The 25057-nt window shown below is 38.6% G+C and overlaps 1 protein-coding gene across 4 annotated transcripts in view; it reads right to left on the bottom strand.

The window, feature by feature from the left end:
• The window catches only part of samd12 (sterile alpha motif domain containing 12), an 87129-nt gene that overhangs the window by 57092 nt on the left and 4980 nt on the right, over window positions 1-25057 (bottom strand). For all 4 annotated transcript variants that reach the window (XM_077508048.1, XM_077508050.1, XM_077508049.1 and 1 more), the window contains one exon: window positions 4476-4684. In XM_077508048.1, the coding sequence (XP_077364174.1) occupies window positions 4476-4684 (209 nt within the window). The remainder of the gene's footprint in view (window positions 1-4475; window positions 4685-25057) is intronic.

Below are 25057 nucleotides of genomic sequence, written 5' to 3'. Positions count from 1 at the left end.
GCCAATTTGAACAAATCTAGTCTGGCAAAACTATCCATCTAGCAAAACTAAAAGAACACTTCCTTAAGCTGCATGGAGATAGCGAATACAGGAACACCATGCTTTCTGAATTCAAGGTGAAAAGGGCTAGATTCTATTCTCCCGAATGTTCCATGGTAAAAAAACAAAAAACAAACAAAAACAAAAAAACAGTACAAAACTCTCTTTTAAATGCGGCATTCTCCACCACTTTTGCCAATACTTGTTGCCAATAGTGTGCGTTATCTGGTAAACGTCAGTGAACATACGAAGTATTGCTTGCTACTTGAGATCTTCGTATATCAGACCCTATATGAAGATCTACACAACAGTAGTCTGTATTCCGAGCAGGACGGTAAAGGTGACAGCTGGCCAAACGAAGCGGGCAGGCAGGTAGGAGAGGCCCGCAATGCACTTAATGCGATTGCTTGGCAGCTCGCATTGCTGCTGATACTGCAGGGAGGTAAGGGCGCACGGGGTGGATTAAGGTGGCGGGGCGGGGTAATGGAGGAAGAAACCGCATTAACCATTAAACACAGCTCAACTCAATGTTAATTAACCCCGACTAGCAGCCTGAGGCAACAAAAGGGAGAGTGAGGCCAAACTCAGAAAAGAATGGACGACGATGTGAAAGAAAAGACGTGTGTGAGAAACTGGAGTTTGATTGACTGGAAAAAAAAAATCACGAGGAAAAAACACGCATTGTGTGTATAGCAGCACTGACAGACAAGGCAGAGGGCTAAAAGGAGGAAATAAAAGAAAACGCCGGTGCTTCGCAAACGGATTTGACACAGGAGACTCATTTTCCATGAACCCATTTGTGAGTCAATGGCCATCTGTGTTTTACATTCTACTCTGATTCAGCCCAAAGCAGCGCTCCTGGGGCTGAGGGAAATAGGTGAGCTGGTGCCATGCTGCCAGCGAGCTGAGCCAAAAGATGGGGAGAAAACATCAGCAGGAAAGTAGAGTGAGAGAGGGAGAGGAAAAAAAGGAGCACAATCATGCTCAAAGAGCTGTTCTCAAGACTCGGGGCCAATTAAAGGTTTGAGTGACAGACCAAGGCTATGAGAAGAAGCATGCCCCCCCCCCCCCCCCCACACACACAAATAGAAATACATCTGGAAACAAGCATGCACATAAAACATACATGGCAAATTGGTGGCAAATGTGGTGCAATATAAAACAGACAAATAAGGAACATAATTACACACATAAAAGAGAGACTCGGCAAACGTGCTGCAACAAAACATTCCCTGCTGTGTTGTCCTTGGCTTTAATTGATAACTAAAAAGCCCAGCATGGCTCACCAGTATCCTTCATGTTACCTTAGCAACGCAGCAAGGACACGCTCAAAAATTAAAGACAAGAAATTGCATTGCCTTGGGGGAATACACAACCCTGACATGAACCAGAGAATGGCGGGGGAAGAAAAAAAAAACAGCCACACAGTAACAACCGCAAACTATAACACACACAATGGACCGTGTAATTGCTCGAACACTGATATGCATTTAAAGATCCAATATGGACGTAGTCAGCGAAATTAATCAAGAGGCAATCACCTCCCTTTGTGGGCGCATGTGATTCGGAATTAAATGCACTGTGTGGCTGAATGTTTGAAATTGGCAATGGCACTGAGCAAAGTCAATTGGATTGCAGAAACTAAAGAGAGAACAGTGAACATTCCATTTCTATAGCAATGTCATTTACGGTTAAAAGTAAATGGCATTTACACAAAGAGTAAACATTTTATAAAATGCAATGAAATTGTCCATATATTACGATGTAATGGCCAGGATAGGCTTTTATTTAATAGAATAATTAATGAAGGCAGGAAAAGCAGATACTCAACATCTTATTTTTTTGGTGTAAACAAGATTTTAAAACTGTATTTTAGCACTGTATAGCTCAAAGGCCAGTACTGAAGAGCAAACAATTTGGAGGCCTAAGTCGATAGCAGGTATCAGTATTGAGCCGATACCAGATCTTATTTCAAAGTATCGGCTGATACTACCATTTTATGATTAAAAAAATAGATATTAGAAGTACAGAAATTAACATTAATTAATGTACATTAATTTCATGCAACTTTAAGGGAAAATGCTGGAGTGTATACACATTTTATTTTTTTTATACATACTTTATAGGTCTGTCTAAAATTATCTACCTTTTTTTTTTTGTGAGTAATTTTATGTCTCTAGAGTCCTAGTGGTAATACTTAAGAGTTGAGTACTTGCACTAGTGTTATTCTGGGAAAAAAAATCTTCATAAAGATGCATTAGGCCTCTGTATATAATAATAATAATAATAATAATAATAATAATAATAATAATAACAATAACAATAACAATAATAATAATAATAATAATAATAATAATAATAATAATTTTAATGTACAATGCACACTATATTTCAGGGAAAAGTGCTATTATAGCTGGTTGTTGAATATGAATATAAATGTGTATTTTGTGTCATTAAACTGCAACAACGGTAGTGCTCCTGAACTAAAATACTATATGTAATAGTATACAGTTTTAGAGTGCCCTCTAGTGTCATGCACTAGGCAGTTCATATGTTCTGCTGGGATTGCATGGAAAATAACTGAGTGGAGTGTTGAGTAGTCTATTCGAGATATTGTCATCAGTCTGATCTCCTCCTCACAGCTAATTAGCATCCTTGCCAAGCTCGCTTTCACCTTTCATTCTTTCCCCGGGCGTCTCACTTGATTTAGCTGAGCCGGAGCTGGCAGGAGATGAAAATCACCCCTGTTAATTAATCTATTATATGAAAGGATGGGAAGTGATATATGCTTGTGCGCGTGTGCATACGTGTGAAAATAACACGCAATGTTGAATAACTTAATAAGATGTCTTTTTGAAGATGGAGATTTACAAAGTGTGCCAAGTGAGGCCCATTACAGAAAGTACATGACATCTTTTCACACAAGCATATGAAGGTGTGTTGGTAACAAACAAAAAGTTTGATCTTAATTAAAGGCAGGACAAGCTCTTTTCTAACTTATGTTATTGCTTCATAACGATCTCAATTTCAATCCTTGGCTTTGCCTTGGTTTGTAGGTGTACAATTGATCCCCAAAGCTTTAAAATAGGCATACAATACTCACAAAAAGTTCAAGATATTGGACTTTGTGGTGAAATTTCATAATGAGAACCTAGATGTCAAAATTCACAGCAGGTATCTGATCCATGATTCATCCGTAACACTCCCTAGCTCAATTAGATTTGGCATTTAAACATTGCTCGTCATCATAACGGTCCGCTCCTTAGTTAGCCAGCTAACAGGCTAGTGAGCTTGCTAGCTTGCAAACATAATAATTTATGCAGTTAACGTTCCCTGAAGTATTTCTGTTGTGTGTGACAATGAGTTGGTGTTGAACTGGATGGAGCCACTAGCTAGCATCCTAACTGTATAAGAGTAGAAAGCATTTTGGACAGATTAGACCTTCTTCCGCATTAAGGGGCATATTCGCCCGTTCAGGATGAAGTTAATTCCTTCCTACTTGCCTATCTTATGCACTTGAAATGCACAGCGATGAGACCCATTGACATGTGAGGATGCCTGCAAGTCCCAGATTGTGAATTTTTCCTGAGACGTGAAGTCCATAGAGATCCATTTGGAATATAATTTCACACTTTTCAAATATGAAGCTTATTTGCGTATGGAGCCGGAAGTTATACTGATTGTCCAAAGTGAAGTGTGCGGCTGTCTGAACATTTTATATCTTGATAATATTGCTTGCCTAAAAAAAATAAAATAAAATCACAATTCACGAAAAAAAAAGGTCAGATCAGTTATATTTTTATTCATATAGTTTCCATGCTCAGATACTGTTTATTAATTTGTAAATTGGTTCAATAACATGGTTTATTTAGAATATTCTGAATTATGCATTTTAAACTCTGAGAGGCCTCAACTTTGGTTTGTCTTTCGTCGTTTTCAAAGGCTCCCCGCAGTGTTTACACAGAGGAGCGTGTTCAATTAAATCTGCTTCCACTTGCTTTGACGGACAGCTGATTAACACGGATTTTGCACCAAAGAAAAGAGAATGTGAGATGAGAGTGTTTGTGTATATCTGGAGGGATAACTCACATTCCTCCCTGTTGTCCAAATCACTCTCTATTTCTGAAGAAGAAAGTAAAAAAAAAAAAAAAGAGATACTTTTGAAAGCAATTGGTCCTTTGAGAAATTATAAGAAGCACAGCAGACAAATTTAGATGCATGCCGATCTCTAGGTTTTTTTTTTGTTTTTTTTTTGATAAAATTCGAGAGGGTCTGGCTTTGAATCTCAATGCAGTCCCTACAAGTACTGTTTTCCCTTTGCTTGTATGTATTGTCTTCCTTCCACCTTCCAAACATACACGTTAGGATGATGTAAGACTAAATCGTGTGAACGCGTATGTGAAAGGTTTTTACAATGATTAGTGACGGTTCCTCACCCGTGTTAGCTCAGATTCGGACACTGATCGATGCGGCGGCAGACGGCGCTGAAAAATAGACGGGCTTATGTCGCGGTAGCTCGGGCTGTCGTCGTCCAGAAGCACCGGCGGGCCGTCGACAGACTCCTCTTCTTCATCCAGCTGTGATTCAACGTCTTCCGGGTACGTCTGGTGGTCGATGCCATTCTGGGTCAAGTTGCAGTGAACAGCTGTGAAGGTCAGAGAGTTCACATGAGGGAATACAAATCAAATTGTCATTCTAGCAAAAGCACTATAGTTCAATTAATTCCTGTAAATGGCAGTGCAACATTGAGCATTATTAAATAAACAACCTTTTGATGCACAGTCCTTTCTAATGTACAAATATACACATTCAATTCCCAGGTTATTTCATAATGGCTGAGTGTTGTCATGTGTTTTTATAATTTGGAAATTAATTATTTAAAATTAAGATGGCAATTGGATGGTTCACCGAGACTATTAAAACCATATTACATGTCATTCCTCAACCTAGCCGTTAGATGGCGACATAGAACACCAAATGGCGACTGTGAACGGTGCAGTAGTTTTTAGGGCCCGAGCAGCGACCGCTGCGAGGTCCCTATTGTTTTTCAAGGAATTCTTATTATTCTTCTTCTTTTTATTAGGGCCCGAGCAGCGACCGCTGCGAGGTCCCTATTGTTCCTGAAGGAATTCTTATTATTCTTCTTCTTCTTCTTTTTCTTTGTTATTATTCTTTTCCGCAAACAACCACATTTTTGAGGCACTAAACATGAACGAAAACTCACCAAACTTTACACGCAGATCGGGCCTGGCGAAAAATTTGATATTTTAAAGTCGCCATACATGATAACAGAAAAATGGCTCTGTAGCGCCACCTACATAGGTTAAACGGATCCCTGTCCCGCTACGATTGTCCGACGGCTATGAAAATTGTGTGGCACCTGTAGCACATATTCAAAAATATTTTCTAAACATGCGAAAACTCATGAAACTTTGCACACACATCAAACTTGCCATAAAAAATGAACATTTTAGAGAGTTTTTCTGCAATTTTCAATAAATGGCTCAATAGCGCCATCTCGACATTTTTATGAAGCTTTTGGAAATGAATGATTCAGCTAGATGTGAAAAAATTTGGATACCTATCAGCCTAAGACTTACAAAAAAGTTTCTAAAGCCATATGCTAAACCAAACAGGAAGTCCGCCATTTTGATTAACTTTGGTATTTGATGCCATTTTTGGGGCCTTTTATAGGCGTCATATATTCTTTGGTACGTTTCATCTTAAGATATTTAAGAATAAAAGTTATTGAAATTTTTTATTTTGTCGCACGCCTTTGCTGTCGCGATGCATTGTTTGAAAAGAAAAATGTTTTTTATATGATTCAGCTAGATGTGTGAATATTGGGAGATCAGCCTAAGACTTACAAAAAAGTTTCTAAAGCCATATGCTAAACCAAACAGGAAGTCTGCCATTTTGATTAACTTTGGTATTTGTTGCCATTTTTGGGGCCTTTTATAGGCGTCATATATTCTTTGGCGCGTTTCATCTTAAGATATTTAAGATGAAAAGTTATTGAAATTTTTTATTTTGTTGCACGCCTTTGCTGTAGCGATGCATTGTTTGCAATGAAAAATGTTTTTTATATGATTCAGCTAGATGTGTGAATATTGGGAGGCATACCTATCAGCCTAATACCTCCAAAAAGTATTCTACGAAAATTTGAAGACATATGTAGCAGCCCACGATGTTTAAAAAAAAGTCTCTTGGTGTCAAGTGCTAAACCCAACTTCTTTTCTTGATAATTTGGAGGCATACATAAGAGCCCACGATGTACAAAAAAGGTCTCTTGGAACCATATGTTAAACCAAACAGGAAGTCTGACATTTTGATTTACTTTGGTATTTGTAGCCACTTTTTGGGGCCTTTTATAGGGGTCATATTTTCTGCAAAACTTATCACATCGTCTTCATTCTTTGGCATGTTTCATCTTAAGATATTTAAGATGAAAAGTTATTGAAATTTTTTATTTTGTCACATGCCTTTGCTTTAGGGATGCATTGTTTGCAAAGAATTTTTTTTTGAGAGCCTAAACACGGGGAAAAACTCACAAAACTGCAGACAGATCAGATCTCTCATGAACATGAATATTTTATAATTTGTTGTGCAATTTGTAATAAATGGCTCAATAGCGTCGTCTAGATAGTTTTATGAAGTATATCCGATTATATGGTTCAGCTAGATGTGTGAATATTGGGAGGCATACCTATCAGCCTAATACCTCCAAAAAGTATTCTATAGCCATGTGCCAATCTATTTTGATTTTAAATTGTGCATCATTTTTGGCCTTCCATGAAACTTTGCAAACACAAAGCTTGTCTAAAACATTTACAATTTAGACGGTTTCCTATGAAACAGTACCCCAATATGCCAGTACCCCGACATGCAAATACCCCAACGTGGCCCGGGTTGCGAGGGCCCTTTATAGCTGCTCGCAGCTCTAGTTCTTATTAGGGCCCGAGCAGCGACCGCTGCGAGGTCCCTATTGTTCCTGAAGGAATTCTTATTATTATTCTTCTTCTTCTTCTTTTTCTTTGTTATTATTCTTTTCCGCAAACAACCACATTTTTGAGGCACTAAACATGAACGAAAACTCACCAAACTTTACACGCAGATCGGGCTTGGCGAAAAATTTGATATTTTAAAGTCGCCATACATGATAACAGAAAAATGGCTCTGTAGCGCCACCTACATAGGTTTAACGGATCCCTGTCCCGCTACGATTGTCCGACGGCTATGAAAATTGTGTGGTACCTGTAGCACATCCCAATGAACAAAAACCTCTTTGAAGTGTGTACCCTAAAATAGACAGAAAGTGAGGTATGAGTATTTAAATGTCCAATTTTTGCCAATTTTTGCACATTTACAGGGGTCATACTTTTGCCCGCTTCTCCTACACGGTTAACCCGATTGACTTCAAACTTGGGAAGTACCATCTCAACACCTGGGACAACATCATTGTGAAAAATGAAAAGTTTTTGATATACTATATGACGGCGGAGGCGCATCAAATTTAGAGTTTAAAAATTCTTACTTCACGAAGCATTGCCGGTTGTACGTTTAATCTAGAGCTACGAAAATTGGTACACATATGTAACAGGCTATGACCTACAAAAAACTCTTTTAGAACCATATGCTAAACCTAACAGGAAGTCCACCATTTTGATTTATTTAGGAACGTGTTGCCATTTTTTTGGCCATTTCATTGGGGTCGTATTTTAACGAACTCCTCCTACAGTGTTTATCCGATCATCTTCAAACTTGGTGTGATTCATCTTAAGATGTTGAAGATGAAAAGTTATTGAAAGCTTTGTATTTCGTCGCACGCTGTTGTCATGGCATGCACTGTTTGCAAAGGAAAAAAAATATCCTTAAAGAAGCATTCCCATTTGTACGAAGCAGCTAGAGCTACGAAAATTTGTAGACATATATAACAGCCCAAGATGTACAAAAAAAGTCTCTTGGTGCCCTGTGCTAAACCCAACAGGAAGTCCCCCAGGGGCCGGGCATCACATTTTGAGCTAAAAAAAACTCCTCTTTAACAAAGCATACCCGGCTGTACGTTTCACATAGAGTTACCAACATTTGTAGAGGTATATAACACCCCTCGAGGTACAAAAAACTCTTTTTGAACCATATGCTAAACCTAACAGGACGTCCGCCATTTTGATTTACTTTGGAATGTGTTGCCATTTTTTTGGGCCATTTCATAGGGGTCATATTTTAACAAACTCCTCCTACAGAGTTTATCCGATCATCTTCAAACTTGGTGTGATTCATCTTAAGATGTTGAAAATGAAAAGTTATTGAAAGTTTTTTATTTCGTCACACGCTGTTGTCGTGGCATGCACTTTTTGCAAAGGAAAAAAATCCTTCTTAATGAAGCATTCCCAGTTGTACGAAGCAGCTAGAGCGACGAAAAATTGTAGACATATGTAACAGCCCAGCATGTACAAAAAAGTCTCTTGGTGCTATGTGCTAAACCCAACAGGATGTCCCCCAGGGGCATCACATTTTGAGCTAAAAAACTCCTCTTTAAAGAAGCATTCCCGGTTGTACGTTTCACCTAGCGCTATGATAATTTGCAGGCATACATAAGAGCCCATGATGTACAAAAAAGTCTCTTGGAACCATGTGCTAAACCAAAGAGGAAGTCTGCCATTTTGATTTATGATGGGATTTGTTGCCATTTTTTGTGGCCTTTTTCAGGGGTCATATTTTAACGAACCCCTCCTACAAAATTTATCCGACTGTCTTCAAACTTGGTGTGTTTCATCTTAAGATGTTTAAGATGCAAAGTAATCGAAAGTTTTTTATTTTGTAACACGCTGTTGCCATAGCAATGCATTGTTTGTCAAGTGCTGCTTTTTTTTTTTTATACACATGAAAACTCATGAAACTTTGCAAACACATCAGACTTGTCATGAACATGAATTTTCAGAGATTTATTGTGCAATGTGCAATAAATAGCGCCCTCTAGACATTTTTATGAAGCATTTCCGATTGTATGATTATGCTAGACCTACAAAAAAGTATTATGTAGCCATTTGCCAAACCAAAGAGGAAGTCCGCTATTTTGATTTTATTTTGGGAATTATACATCATTTTTGGCCTTTTTCATTAAACTTTGCACAGACAAGGCATGGAAAAAACTAACATTTTAAATGGTCCTTGTTCCATGTAACAGTACACCAACGTGCCAGTACCCTGATGTGCAAGTAACCCAACGTTGTGCTCAATAGCGCCCTCTATGCATTTTTATGGAGCATTTCCAATTGTATGATTCAAGCGATACACAACTAAAGATGACTTGACCTAGATTTGTGAAAACTGGGAGGCATACCTATTAGCTTAAGACCTACAAAAAGTATTCTGTAGCCGTATGCTAAACCTAAAAGGAAGTCCGCCATTTTGAATTTATTTTGGGAATTGCGCACCATATTTTGCGTTTTGATTAAACTTTGCACACACAAGGCTTGTCAAAAACATTTTAGATGGTCCTTGTCCTATTTGACAGTACCCCAACGTGCCAGTACCCCGACGTGCAAGTACCCCAACGTGGCCCGGGTTGCGAGGGCCCTTTATAGCTGCTCGCAGCTCTAGTTATTATTATTCTCGGCAAACGATCACATTTTTGAGACACTAAACGTGACCGAAAACTCACCAAACTTTACACACACATCAGGCCTGGCGAAAAATTTGATATTTTATAGTCGCCATACATGACAAAAGAAAAATGGCTCCTTAGCGCCCCCTACATAGGTTAAACGGATCCCTGTCACGCTACGATTGTCCGACGGCTATGAAAATTGTGTGGCACCTGTAGCACATCCCAATGAACAAAAACCTCTTTGATGTGTGTACCCTAAAATAGACAGAAAGTGAGGTATGATCATCTGAATGTCCAATTTTGGCCCAGTTTTGCACATTTACATGGATCATACTATTGCCCGTTTCTCCTACACGGTTAACCCGATTGACTTCAAACTTGGGCTGTACCATCTCAACACGTGGGACAACATCATGGTAAAAAAATCAAACGTTTTTGACATACTATATGACGGGGACGAGGAATCAAATTTAGAGTTTCAATACTCTTACTTAACAAAGCATTGCTGGTTGTACGTTTATTCTAGAGCTACGAAAATTGGTACACATATGTAACAGACTACGACCTAAAAAAACGTCTTTTGGTGCCATCTGCTAAACCTAAGAGGAAGTCCGCCAGAAGCAGGGCATCAAATTTGTTGTTTCAAAATTCTTACATAATGAAGCATTCCCGGCTGTAAGTTTCACTGAGAGTGACCAAAATTTGAAGACATATGTAACAGCCCTCAAGGTACAAAAAACTCTTTTTGAACCATATGCTAAACCTAACAGGAAGTCCGCCATTTTGATTTACTTTGGAACGTGTTGCCATTTTTTTGGCCATTTCATAGGGGTCCTATTTTAACGAACTCCTCCTACAGAGTTTATCCGATCATCTTCAAACTTGGTGTGATTCATCTTAAGATGTTGAAGATGAAAAGTTATTGAAAGCTTTTTATTTCGCCACACGCTGTTGTCGTGGCATGCACTAGTTTGCAAAGGAAAAAAATTCTTCTTAATGAAGCATTCCCAGTTGTACGAAGCAGCTAGAGCTACGAAAATTTGGAGACATTTGTAACAGCCCACGATGTACAAAAAAAGTCTCTTGGTGCCATGTACTAAACCCAACAGGAAGTCCCCCATTTTGTGCTAAAAAAAAAAAATCCTCTTTAACGAAGCATTCACGGTTGTACGTTTCACCTAGAGCTATGATAATTTGGAGGCATACATAAGAGCCCACGATGTACAAAAAAGTCTCTTGGAACCATATGCTAAACCAAACAGGAAGTCTGACATTTTGATTTACTTTGGTATTTGTAGCCACTTTTTGGGGCCTTTTATAGGGGTCATATTTTCTGCAAAACTTATCACATCGTCTTCATTCTTTGGCATGTTTCATCTTAAGATATTTAAGATGAAAAGTTATTGAATTTTTTTATTTTGTCACACGCCTTTGCTGTAGCGATGCATTGTTTGCAAAGAATTTTTTTTTTGAGAGTCTAAACATGGGCAAAAACTCACAAAATTTTGCACACAGATCAGATCTCTCACAAACATGAATATTTTATAATTTGTTGTGCAATTTGTAATAAATGGCTCAATAGCGCCGTCTAGATATTTTTCTGAAGTATATCCGATTATATGGTTCAGCTAGATGTGTGAATATTGGGAGGCATACCTATCAGCCTAATACTTCCAAAAATTATTCTCTAGCCATGTGCCAATCCATTTTGATTTTATTGGATCCCTGTCCCGCTACGATTGTCCGACGGCTATGAAAATTGTGTGGCACCTGTAGCACATCCCAATGAACAAAAACCTCTTTGAAGTGTGTACCCTAAAATAGACAGAAAGTGAGGTATGAGTATTTAAATGTCCAATTTTTGCCAATTTTTGCACATTTACAGGGGTCATACTTTTGCCCGCTTCTCCTACACGGTTAACCCGATTGACTTCAAACTTGGGATGTACCATCTCAACACCTGGGACAACATCATTGTGAAAAATGAAAAGTTTTTGATATACTATATGACGGTGGTGGCGCATCAAATTTAGAGTTTAAAAATTCTTACTTCACGAAGCATTGCCGGTTGTACGTTTAATCTAGAGCTACGAAAATTGGTACACATATGTAACAGGCTATGACCTACAAAAAACTCTTTTTGAACCATATGCTAAACCTAACAGGAAGTCCACCATTTTGATTTATTTTGGAACGTGTTGCCATTTTTTTGGCCATTTCATTGGGGTCTTATTTTAACGAACTCCTCCTACAGTGTTTATCCGATCATCTTCAAACTTGGTGTGATTCATCTTAAGATGTTGAAGATGAAAAGTTATTGAAAGCTTTGTATTTCGTCGCACACTGTTGTCATGGCATGCACTGTTTTTAAAGGAAAAAAAATATCCTTAAAGAAGCATTCCCATTTGTACGAAGCAGCTAGAGCTACGAAAATTTGTAGACATATGTAACAGCCCAAGATGTACAAAAAAGTCTCTTGGTGCCCTGTGCTAAACCCAACAGGAAGTCCCCCAGGGGCCGGGCATCACATTTTGAGCTAAAAAACTCCTCTTTAACAAAGCATACCCGGCTGTACGTTTCACATAGAGTTACCAAAATTTGTAGAGGTATATAACAGCCCTCGAGGTACAAAAAACTCTTTTTGAACCATAGGCTAAACCTAACAGGACGTCCGCCATTTTGATTTACTTTGGAATGTGTTGCCATTTTTTTGGGCCATTTCATAGGGGTCATATTTTAACAAACTCCTCCTACAGAGTTTATCCGATCATCTTCAAACTTGGTGTGATTCATCTTAAGATGTTGAAAATGAAAAGTGATTGAAAGTTTTTTATTTCGTCACACGCTGTTGTCGTGGCATGCACTTTTTGCAAAGGAAAAAAAATCTTATTAATGAAACATTCCCAGTTGTACGAAACAGCTAGAGCGACGAAAAATTGTAGACATATGTAACAGTCCAGGATGTACAAAAAAGTCTCTTGGTGCCATGTGCTTAACCTAACAGGAAGTCCCCCAGGGGCCGGGCATCACATTTTGAGCTAAAAAACTCCTCTTTAACGAAGCATTCCCGGTTGTACGTTTCACCTAGCGCTATGATAATTTGCAGGCATACATAAGAGCCCACGATGTACAAAAAAGTCTCTTGGAACCATGTGCTAAACCAAACAGGAAGTCTGCCATTTTGATTTATGATGGGATTTGTTGCCATTTTTTGTGGCCTTTTTCAGGGGTCATATTTTAACGAACCCCTCCTACAAAATTTATCCGACTGTCTTCAAACTTGGTGTGTTTCATCTTAAGATGTTTAAGATGCAAAGTAATCGAAAGTTTTTTATTTTGTAACACGCTGTTGCCATAGCAATGCATTGTTTGTCAAGTGCTGCTTTTTTTTTTATATACACATGAAAACTCATGAAACTTTGCAAACACATCAGACTCGTCATGAACATGAATTTTCAGAGATTTATTGTGCAATTTGCAATAAATAGCGCCCTCTAGACATTTTTATGAAGCCTTTCCGATTGTATGATTATGCTAGACCTACAAAAAAGTATTATGTAGCCATTTGCCAAACCAAAGAGGAAGTCCGCTATTTTGATTATATTTTGGAAATTATACATAATTTTTGGCCTTTTTCATTAAACTTTGCACAGACAAGGCATGGAAAAAACGAACATTTTAAATGGTCCTTGTTCCATGTAATAGTTGTCAAGTGCTGCTTTTTTTTTTTTTTTATACACATGAAAACTCATGAAACTTTGCAAACACATCAGACTTGTCATGAACATGAATTTTTTGAGATTTATTGTGCAATTTGCAATAAATAGCGCCCTCTAGACATTTTTATGAAGCATTTCCGATTGTATGATTATGCTAGACCTACAAAAAAGTATTATGTAGCCATTTGCCAAACCAAAGAGGAAGTCCGCTATTTTGATTTTATTTTGGGAATTATACATCATTTTTGGCCTTTCTCATTAAACTTTGCACAGACAAGCCATGGAAAAAACTAACATTTTAAATGGTCCTTGTTCCATGTAACAGTACCCCAACGTGCCAGTACCCTGACGTGCAAGTAACCCAACGTTGTGCTCAATAGCGCCCTCTATGCATTTTTATGGAGCATTTCCAATTGTATGATTCAAGCGATACACAACTAAAGATGACTTGACCAAGATTTATGAAAACTGGGAGGCATACCTATTAGCTTAAGACCTACAAAAGGTATTCTGTAGCCGTATGCTAAACCTAAAAGGAAGTCCACCATTTTGAATTTATTTTGGGAATTGCACACCATATTTTGCGTTTTGATTAAACTTTGCACACACAAGGCTTGTCAAAAACATTTTAGATGGTCTTGTCCTATTTGACAGTACCCCAACGTGCCAGTACCCCGACGTGCAAGTACCCCAACGTGGCCCGGGTTGCGAGGGCCCTTTATAGCTGCTCGCAGCTCTAGTTTGTTATTATTCTTTTCCGCAAACAATCACATTTTTGAGACACTAAACGTGAACGAAAACTCACCAAACTTTACACACACGTCAGGCCTGGCGAAAAATTTGATATTTTAAAGTCGCCATAGGTGATAACAGAAAAATGGCTCCATAGCGCCACCTACATAGGTTAAACAGATCCCTGGCCCGCTACGATTGTCCGACGGCTATGAAAATTGTGTGGCACCTGTAGCACATCCAGATGAACAAAAACCTCTTTGATGTGTGTACCCTAAAATAGACAGGAAGTGAGATATGAGTATTTAAATGTCCAATTTTGGCCAATTTTTGCACATTTACAGGGGTCATACTTTTGCCTGCTTCTCCTACACGGTTAATCCAATTGACTTCAAACTTGGGATGTACCATCTCAAGACCTGGGACAACACCATGGTAAAAAATCTAAAGTTTTCGACATACTATATGACGGCGGTGGGGCATCAAATTTAGAGTTTCAAAACTCTTACTAAACGTAGTATTGCCGGTTGTATGTTTAACCTAGAGCTACGAAAATTGGTACACATATGTAACAGACTATGACCTACAAAAAAGTCTGTTGGTGCCATATGCTAAACCCAACAGGAAGTCCGCCAGAGGCGGGGCATCAAATTTTGAGTTTCAAAATTCTTACTTAATGAAGCATTCCCGGCTGTACGTTTCACCTAGAGTTACCAAAATTTAAAGACATATGTAACAGCCCTCAAGGTACAAAAAACTCTTTTTGAACCATATGCTAAACCTAACAGAAAGTCCACCATTTTGATTTACTTTGGAACGTGTTCCCATTTTTTTGGCCATTTCATAGGGGTCCTATTTTAACGAACTCCTCTTACAGAGTTTATCCGATCATCTTCAAACTTGGTGTGATTCATCTTAAGATGTTGAAGATGAAAAGTTATTGAAAGCTTTTTATTTCGCTGCACGCTGTTGTCGTGGCATGCACTTGTTTGCAAAGGAAAAAAATTCTTCTTAATGAAGAATTCTCAGTTGTACGAAGCAGCTAGAGCTACGAAACTTTGTAGACATATGTAACAGCCCACGATGTACAAAAAAGTCTCTTGCTGCTTTGTGCTAAACCCAACAGGAAGTCCCGCAAGGGCCGGGCATCACTTTTTGAGCTAAAAAACTCCTCTTTAACGAAGCATTCCCGGTTGTACCTTTCACCTAGCGCAATGATAATTTGGAGGCATACATAAGAGCCCACGATGTACAAAAAAGTCTTTTAGAACCATATGCTAAGCCAAACAGGAAGTCCGGCATTTTGATTTACTTTGCTATTTGTAGCCATTTTTTGGGGGCCTTTTATAGGCCTCATATTTTTCTACAAAACTTATCAGATTGTCTTCATTCTTTGGCATGTTTCATCTGAAGTATTGCCGGTTATACGTTTAATCTAGAGCTACGAAAATTGGTCCACATATGTAACAGACTATGATCTACAAAAAAGCCTGTTGGTGCCATATGCTAAACCTAACAGGAAGTCCGCCAGAGGCAGGGCATCAAATTTTGCATTTCAAAATTTTTACTTAATGAAGCATTTCCGGCTGTACGTTTCACCTAGAGTGACCAAAATTTGAAGACATATGTAACAGCCCTCGAGGTACAAAAAACTCTTTTTGAACCATATGCTAAACCTAACAGGAAGTCTGCCATTTTGATTTACTTTGGAACATGTTGCCATTTTTTTGGCCATTTCATAGGGGTCTTATTTTAACGAACTCCTCCTACAGAGTTTATCCGATCATCTTCAAACTTGGTGTGATTCATCTTAAGATGTTGACGATGAAAAGTTATTGAAAGCTTTTTATTTCGTCGCACGCTGTTGTCGTGGCATGCACTGTTGGCAAAGGAAAAAAAAATCCTTCTTAATGCAGCGTTCCCAGTTGGACGAAGCAGCTCGAGCTACAAAAATTTGTAGACATATGTACACATTTGTCCACATATATATATTTACATATGCATGTAAAAAAATTATGTCAGGCTAAACTAAATGGTTGATTAGGCCCCACACATTTTCACCTTACCATACCCGGCCCTCTTTGCAAAAGGTTTGAACACTCCTGGCCTAAACCTAGGTGTATACTCAAACTATGCACGCACATAAAGCCTGGAACAAAATGTGTAATTTAGAGGGTTCTTGTTTTGTTTTTTGTATTCCTTATATTTCATGTCATTATACTTGACACACTATTTTTACTACTCACTGAATCAGTTATAAGAACATTTAATTGATACAATCCAATCACATCCTAGAGAATTGAAAACACATTCAATCATGAGGTTGTTAAGACACATTTACTTCTGTAGCACTTAACCACAAACAAGTTGCGACATCCCCTGATCTAACCCTCCAACCGGGCAAGGAAAAACTTTCAGGGGTCATATTTTAACGAACCCCTCCTACAAAAATTTATCCGACTGTCTTCAAACTTGGTGTGTTTCATCTTAAGATGTTTAAGATGCAAAGTAATCGAAAGTTTTTTATTTTGTAACACGCTGTTGCCATAGCAATGCATTGTTTGTCAAGTGCTGCTTTTTTTTTTTTATACACATGAAAACTCATGGAACTTTGCAAACACATCAGACTTGTCATGAACATGAATTTTCAGAGATTTATTGTGCAATTTGCAATAAATAGCGCCCTCTAGACCTTTTTATGAAGCATTTCCGATTGTATGATTATGCTAGACCTACAAAAAAGTATTATGTAGCCATTTGCCAAACCAAAGAGGAAGTCCGCTATTTTGATTTTATTTTGGGAATTATACATCATTTTTGGCCTTTTTCATTCAACTTTGCACAGACAAGGCATGGAAAAAACTAACATTTTAAATGGTCCTTGTTCCATGTAACAGTTGTCAAGTGCTGCTTTTTTTTTTTTTTATACACATGAAAACTCATGAAACTTTGCAAACACATCAGACTTGTCATGAACATGAATTTTCAGAGATTTATTGTGCAATTTGCATTAAATAGCGCCCTCTAGACATTTTTATGAAGCATTTCCGATTGTATGATTATGCTAGACCTACAAAAAAGTATTATGTAGCCATTTGCCAAACCAAAGAGGAAGTCCGCTATTTTGATTTTATTTTGGGAATTATACATAATTTTTGGCCTTCTTCATTAAACTTTGCACAGACAAGGCATGGAAAAAACTAACATTTTAAATGGTCCTTGTTCCATGTAACAGTACCCCAACGTGCCAGTACCCTGACGTGCAAGTAACCCAACGTTGTGCTCAATAGCGCCCTCTATGCATTTTTATGGAGCATTTCCAATTGTATGATTCAAGCGATACACAACTAAAGATGACTTGACCTAGATTTGTGAAAACTGGGAGGCATACCTATTAGCTTAAGACCTACAAAAAGTATTCTGTAGCCGTATGCTAAACCTAAAAGGAAGTCCGCCATTTTGAATTTATTTTGGGAATTGCGCACCATATTTTGCGTTTTGATTAAACTTTGCACACACAAGGCTTGTCAAAAACATTTTAGATGGTCCTTGTCCTATTTGACAGTACCCCAACGTGCCAGTACCCCGACGTGCAAGTACCCCAACGTGGCACGCCTTTGCTGTAGCGATGCATTGTTTGCAAAGAATTTTTTTTTTTATATGATTCAGCTAGATGTGTGAATATTGGGAGGCATACCTATCAGCCGAATACCTCGACAAAGCATTCCATAGCAATGTGAACAAACACAAAAAGCATGGCAAATCATTTACAATTTAGACGGTTTCTTATGAAACAGTACCCTAACGTGCCAGTACCCCGACGTGCAAATACCCCAACGTGGCACGGGTTGCGAGGGCCCTTTATAGCTGCTCGCAGTTCTAGTTGTTTTTGTTTTTTTGATGGGATCATGAAAGAATCAGATTAAATTTGCAATGGTCCACTAAAAAATTAAATAAATAAAATAAAACCAAATTAATCATTTTTTTCTATTGTGCCCCATTATGCACATTACAGATTTGTGTGTCCACAGTTCTCAATATCATTCTATGCCAATATTATCATAATTTTCTGAGAATGAATCTAGATAGTCAAACAACCAGTGCGGCAGTAATATTTCCACAAAGATCCGCACCACCTCAGTGGCATGGACTCAGTTGGGGCCACCTGAACAATCTAGAGTAACCAATGTAAGAGTGTTTACAATTCTGCCTCTATATTAAATATATATATATATATATTCCAGTCAATATTTTGCAAACAAGACTGTTGAATAAATTAACTCGAGACTTCAGACAAACACAAAACAAAGCCTATGTTTTGAAAAGCTCGTGTCTGCAGCTGTCTGCGTCTAAAATTAAAGTTTCCTTCCGTGTTGTCTGAAAGTTTCCATCATCTCACCTGTGGAAGAAGGTTATGCATTCATTGGCTGTAACAATAGGTACATTGAGCAAACGGTTTACCTTTACAAACTCTGTCTTGATTATTATGGTTGTTTACACTGGTGTATACTGTATAGCATACACAGATTTTTTTTTGTTTTTTTGTTTTGCTCTTGACAATCTTCAACATTTGATTATGGAAACTGTATCAACATGTAGCTTATGAGTCAAATAATTCATCAAAAAAAAAACTTTCACTGTATCTGACTGACATAAAAAAAAACTACTGATGACACAGGATCAGGAGCAAATGGTGGTTCAGCATTTCGCTCAAGAATACGTAGATAAAGTTAGTCTGGCAAGGGATGGAACCCACAACCTCTGGATTGGGAGACACACACTCTACCACTGAGCCACTCCACCTCATATAATGCACCATTGTTAGGCTCATCAAAATATCCCAGAGAGGAACCAATGAATTTCTCATACTATAAATAATTCAATCTCAAAATCTCAAATAAATAAATAAAAAACTGTAGTGACCACTTTGTAGCATAACAGACTGAACCCAATCTCTGAAAGCATCCACAAAAAATACTGGAAGCAACAAAGATGGAACCGTCCCACCTATTTATGTGATTCATGGCATTATACCAAGTTTCAATACACTGGAGGTTTTGTTTCCAGGTGTTAAACTGACACGAAAACACAAAGCGACCATTGTTTGCCCTACAGGTATGCTCACATCATTAGAGCGAAATCACAAGCTGCATGCCTGCATGTATTCCAGTTCCTTTGGCACAGGACCTGAGATGCAAGCGAGAAAATACACAAGTAAAGTGAGGTCCTGGACGCAATTGAAATGCGCAGCACGAAACATTGCTCCCTCTTCACCGCTTCCCCTCTCCTCATGGCTCACTCTTTCAGGCCCTCTCTTCACCCCGACTCAAATGGAGAGATTGTGACTGATATACAATCGCACAAAGGAGAAATTACTGTCTTCCTTTAAAAGGATTAGAGACCTTCAGTGCGACCCGGCTAAAGACATGCGGAAGCGGATGACAAGATGATGACAGGAATTAAAACTATCAAGAAAGACAGCCTGAAGATGGAGCACTGTTGTATTATTGCCCTCAATCCTATAATGAGACGAGTGCGCAAAGTGGAGGGGCAATGAGATCTTCTTTTCTTTTTTCTTTTTTCCGAATCAGCAACGGTTACTATAAATAGCACCATTGCATTCATCAGTTTCCCCACCCTGGCATGCATTGTGTGAGCATTGAGGGGGAAGACAGACGGCGGTGTCTGACTCCTTTTCGTCGTCTTTTCATATTCTCAACGGGATTTTAAAATGCAAGTGAGAGTGAAGTTGTTAAATAAGCATAAGCCTCACCTCAAATTAGAGCATGCGGCTTGAAACAATAGTGCTTATATGTATGTTTAAAGCTGCTTTAATTGACATTGCATATGGATATACGTGTTAGTTTTGGTACTATTGGCTGTCAAAGGTGTGCAGTACTAGAAAACTGAAAAATGCAATCGGTTAACATTAGAATTAAAGACCTTAGTGTTACTCAGGCAGCAGACTAACATGATAACACAAATCATGGGATGTTCAAGTTATTTTTATGACCTCATACAGTGGTTAAGTTACATTTCTTGAGCGTATAAGCAGATAGCTGGAAGTCCATTTGATTTATTAACTCATTTGCTCCCAAAAACGTATAAATACGTTTTTTTTTTTTATGTTTTAAGTGTCCCAAAGATGTATTTATACATTTTTTTTATGCTAAATCATACAGAAGGCTTTGATGCAGCCTCTCAACTGCAAAGCTTGCTTGCAGAAATGGTAGTTATTACATAAACGGCCAGCAGGTGGCAGCAGAGCAACGGAGATCAACCAGGGCAAAACAGCTCAATTACTCACAATTCTAAATAGATATGTGAAAATTGATTAAACTTAGCTATATTCTAATGCTAATTGCTGCAAAACGGAAACAGATAGTAACATACTTTTTTTTTTTCCTGATGTAAGAGGAGACTTTAATATTTCCTTTGATAGGTTCCATGTTTTATAGCAATAGAACAAAATATTCTGTGGGCCTTGCAAAATCAGTAAAACAGCCGGGAGCGAACGGGATTGCTTCTGTGAGAATGGCTGTGAGCAAATAGTTATTGAGAGTGATATGCTGTTATTTTTATCTTCCCATACAAGAAAAAACAACATTATCTTCCCCGAGTTAACATTAAATGCTGGTTCAAATTGAAACCAATGGCGGGTCCAAAATGAAAGTCAATTTGCTCAGTGTGAGCACTCAGGCTCACAGTGATCTCTTGTTCTCAGAGTGATTGTTAATGTGCAGCTGAATCAGATATTTGTGAGTACATTTAGAAACAAGACATTTTTGGTAGTTTGGTAAGTTCTATGTCAATTTGCTCGCCTTTGTGATGAACTGAATGAATTGAAATGCACTGTATTATGTCTTCACGATAACCGCTTCAGTTTCTGCCTAGTGTAACAAGCAGGTGTGTGATTTTTGTTGGCTCCTAGACATAAATGCAGACACGCGTCAACAGCCCAACATTCATAAAGTCTGATGTGAATAAACAATTTTAGAAACCGCAATTACTGCATTCAATGGGAATTCTCAGAGAGGGGTCAAATATTGACGTGCTGGGTGCAAACGTGCGCATGCATATGTGAATAACAGTCATGCATACGAGCAGGGACGCAAGCTACCAAATCTATTCCCTGAGAAAGTGAGCAAGCGTAACAAATATGCGCGGGGTGTCAAGCAAGTCCACCCACGGCTCTTCCATGAAAAAAAAAAAAAAAAACTGTGAGAAGGAGATGTGAATGTGAGAAATGAGACTACTGTGTCTGCTCAGCTGTCTGCCCTGAGGACTTGAAACATGAATCTCCATCCGCAGGGGACAGGAGACACACTAAAGTACTAATTAGAATATCTTTCAAGGGTTGGGAGGGATAAAGCGAGGGAGGTAATTGGAGGTAGCTTTGTGATTGTAAATGAAAAAAACCTCAAATTAATGACGAACGTTCTAATAGAGTCTTAGGTAGCTGTGGTTATATTTTGGATGGATACAAATTCACTGTCTTTACCTCTGAACGTGTTGTTGCTACATTTTTGTATTCCAAATTAAGCATGTTTTGTTTTTAGGGCCTGTATCTGGATTTTTTTCCAATTGTTTTCGCAATATTGTGACACTACAGTAAAGGCATAATGTTGTAAATTAGAATCATGATTTGATATTTTCATATCGTGTCATTTTGACTACAGTGATAGATACTGTTCCATCACTGGTGTGCAAAGTCAATTGTTTAAAACAGTAATGGCAAGGTGTTATTGTAATAATAACGATCAATTCTTGACATTGAAGCAAAAAGAAGAGTTGTGCTTCAAATCTTGAAACTTGCATCTCTGGGAATTACAGCCACATTACCTTATTATTATTATTTTTTTTTTGCAGTCTATGAAAAATAGAGGCAAAGTAAGTCAGTGAGGCAGAGTCAGTGAGTAAAGACAGAATGGCCCACTTCATGCAAAAAGACAGATGGGCTAAATATAAACTGCAGTTAACTCTGACTCACTTTGAAGCACGTATCCCGGGCATAAATGCCTCCGCTTCAAAGTCAGGAAGCAGAAAAGTTACATAAATAGATTGCCTTAATTTAGAACTGTGGAACACTGTTTATTTAAATATTTGATCAGAGGAACCAAACTGACTCTAACGGTGGACAAATTGAGTGCAAAGTTCTAGAAGTTTAAGTGATCCTATAGTGTCTGAAGGGATAGATAAGGAAATATGAAGTTCACATTTTACCTTACCAAACATTATTAACCATTTGGATGACTTTGACAAAGCATCCAATTTATAATACTTGGATATGTAGTTGGGGTGTGTCGTTTTAATTGAAGGCAAACGTGTATGCACGGGTGTGCTGACAAAGGTTATCACTATTATTATCATAGTAGTAATATCTTACCACCAAACAGAGTTTTTCCTCTGCACAAAATATAAAGGCGGCCACCTCCACCTAATTTGCTTGCCGTCTCCAGCCTGAGCGACTGATATCGTTCAACACAGTCGCAGACTTTCAGCTGTGTTGATTGAGCTCGGCAGAAACGTATTTTAACTGCAGTTGCAGCGTTGCGCCATTATGGAGGCGCTATATCAATAACAGTGCACCGAAAAGACCTGAAGCAACACTCGTGAAATGTTATGGCAGAACCGTTAGCATTCAGCCATTTCAATCCGAATGACGTGTATATATGGAGGATCCATCCATCCATCCATTTTCTTAACCGCTTCTTCCTCACAAGGGTCACAGGGAGTGCTGGAGCCTATCCCAGCTGTCTTCGGGCAGTAGGCGGGGTACACCCTATACTGGTTGCCAGCCAATTACAGATATATGGAGGAATTTTCATTCCAATTGGTCATTTGGATTCATTTTAATCGGACTACATGGCTCCATCCATGTAAACTCGGCGAGAGTTAGCTGCAGCTATCTCTACTAATATTCATCGATTCCCAGTTAAGACTGGGGTCCATATTCGATGACCACTTGATGTTTTCTCCCAACCAAGGGGTGATCCTGAATAAGTTCCACTAGCCCACTACAGGATGTACCTGATGAAGAAGCTTCATCACTGGCCTATGAGAGTTATGTTGTTCTCAACGGTCTTCAGGTACCATTCCATAAACCTCCAGCAGAACCACCTACACCAAGAGGTCTCAAACTCCGGTCTTCGAGGGTCACAGATATTTCCCATTGGGAGAATATGCAGACTCAACAAGACCGAGATTTGAACCCTTAGAACTGCGAGGCAGAACTACTAACCACTCTCACCCTGTCTTGCCTGAGTCACACATTTCTTCTATAAACCATGCCTGAAATCAAGGTACGTTCAACTTTTGATGCCAGATCTGTTCTCCATAGTTTCCTTCACCTGACATTGACTCCACCATTGGTGCCCATTGCGAAATAACTTAACAGTTCAGCAGCTTCAAATCTACAGAACAAATTATTCCGAGCTCATTTTAGGGAGTGAAGTTCGTCCACATCACTGACTTCCGAAGGACGTGGAATATTCACAAAAAGCCGTGCGTCATTTGTCACAGAGATGATGGGTGTATAAAAGGCTAAAAGTATTCCACTTATCTCTTCTCTCCAGAGTCTAATTTGCATGGGCTTCAAACTTCAAACAGGCTGACATCAGTGCTGGTAGATTTTGAAGTGCCCTTTACAACACAAGATGTCATGTTGTATGGCTGATGTTGTAGTTTTAACCTCAATAGATGACAGTGACTCCACTATGGATGTAGTACAAAAAACGAGAGAGGCAATCATGATTTCTCTAATGAGACAAATGTGCCTTATCGTTGGGCAAAGGCACGATTACATCAGCGATGATCATGGATGGTGGCTGACGCTTGTTCAGTCTGGACTGTTTGCCATTTCCTTCTCCTAATTTCATGGTCTGCTGCCTTCGGAATTGAAGTGTAAATAAAAAGCCTGTGAAGAGCAACTCAAAGAAGTGCACTGATATGACCAGCCAGTAGGCATCAGATCATATTCTGCACATTGTAATACTGAATACGAATGAGTTGTTGAGCACAGTGGACAGGGATTCAATCAGGAAGCAGTTCAATAACTGAATACCTCTGAGCACTTGCTAAGGTTAAAAATAGTCTTTTGGCACTCGACGGAACAGCTCAGTCCACTTGCTCATGTTTCCATGTGAGATGTGTGGTTGGAATGTCGACTTTTCCAGTAGTGTCATGTGATATTATCAGCCCAACAATGAGGAGGAAGTAAACGCAGTGAACAAAGAACAACACTGGAGGAAAAAAAAAACAGCATTGTGTGGCCTTACTTCTTGGCATGACTATTTGTTTGAGAAAAAGCATTTGCTGGGTTCTTCCCAGTACGGTTGTCAAGATTTTCTGTGAACTCCAAAATGGACTGTGTGCGCTTCCACAGCTTCACCACTTGGGTTCCACATCACTGTAGTTGGTGACACAATGAAAGGGTTATAAGATGACAAATCAATCTGTTATTTTTTTTTTAAGTCTTCTCAGCCTTTAACCATGGAAAATAACATGCTTAAAAGCCACATAGAACTTAAATATGTATGAAACAGATGTTTCTATTTTTCTGGTTAATTTTTAGCAGAGGTGGGCATTTCCAACAATATTGACAAAATGTCCGTCAATCTGTCAATGATGGATGCTCGTTTTATTTGTAAAAAAAATATATTAACAATGTTGACCTCAGACGGTTGAGCAACTTACAGCTTCAAAGCGTCAACAATTAGTGTCCTCAGAGTTTTGTTAGATAAGGAAAGGTGAGGTAACACAATGGTAAACAATAAACATGCTCCTGTCGCATCTTTTTTGGACCATGTTGAATCCTATTTTTTTTAAAGATAGTTTCCATAACATTTTTTAGTCCTTGCTTCTGCATGCAAAGGCTGTCATTCAGAATTTCATGCAGCAGTACTTCAGAAGGCCACACATAATGGCTATGGGGCCAACCCAGGGAAGATTGTATAAT

The sequence above is a fragment of the Festucalex cinctus genome, chromosome 19 (genome assembly GCF_051991245.1).
Source record: "Festucalex cinctus isolate MCC-2025b chromosome 19, RoL_Fcin_1.0, whole genome shotgun sequence".
NCBI lineage: Eukaryota > Metazoa > Chordata > Actinopteri > Syngnathiformes > Syngnathidae > Festucalex > Festucalex cinctus.
Note: the sequence above shows the minus strand (reverse complement) of the source record. Positions and strands in the feature narration are given on the sequence as shown.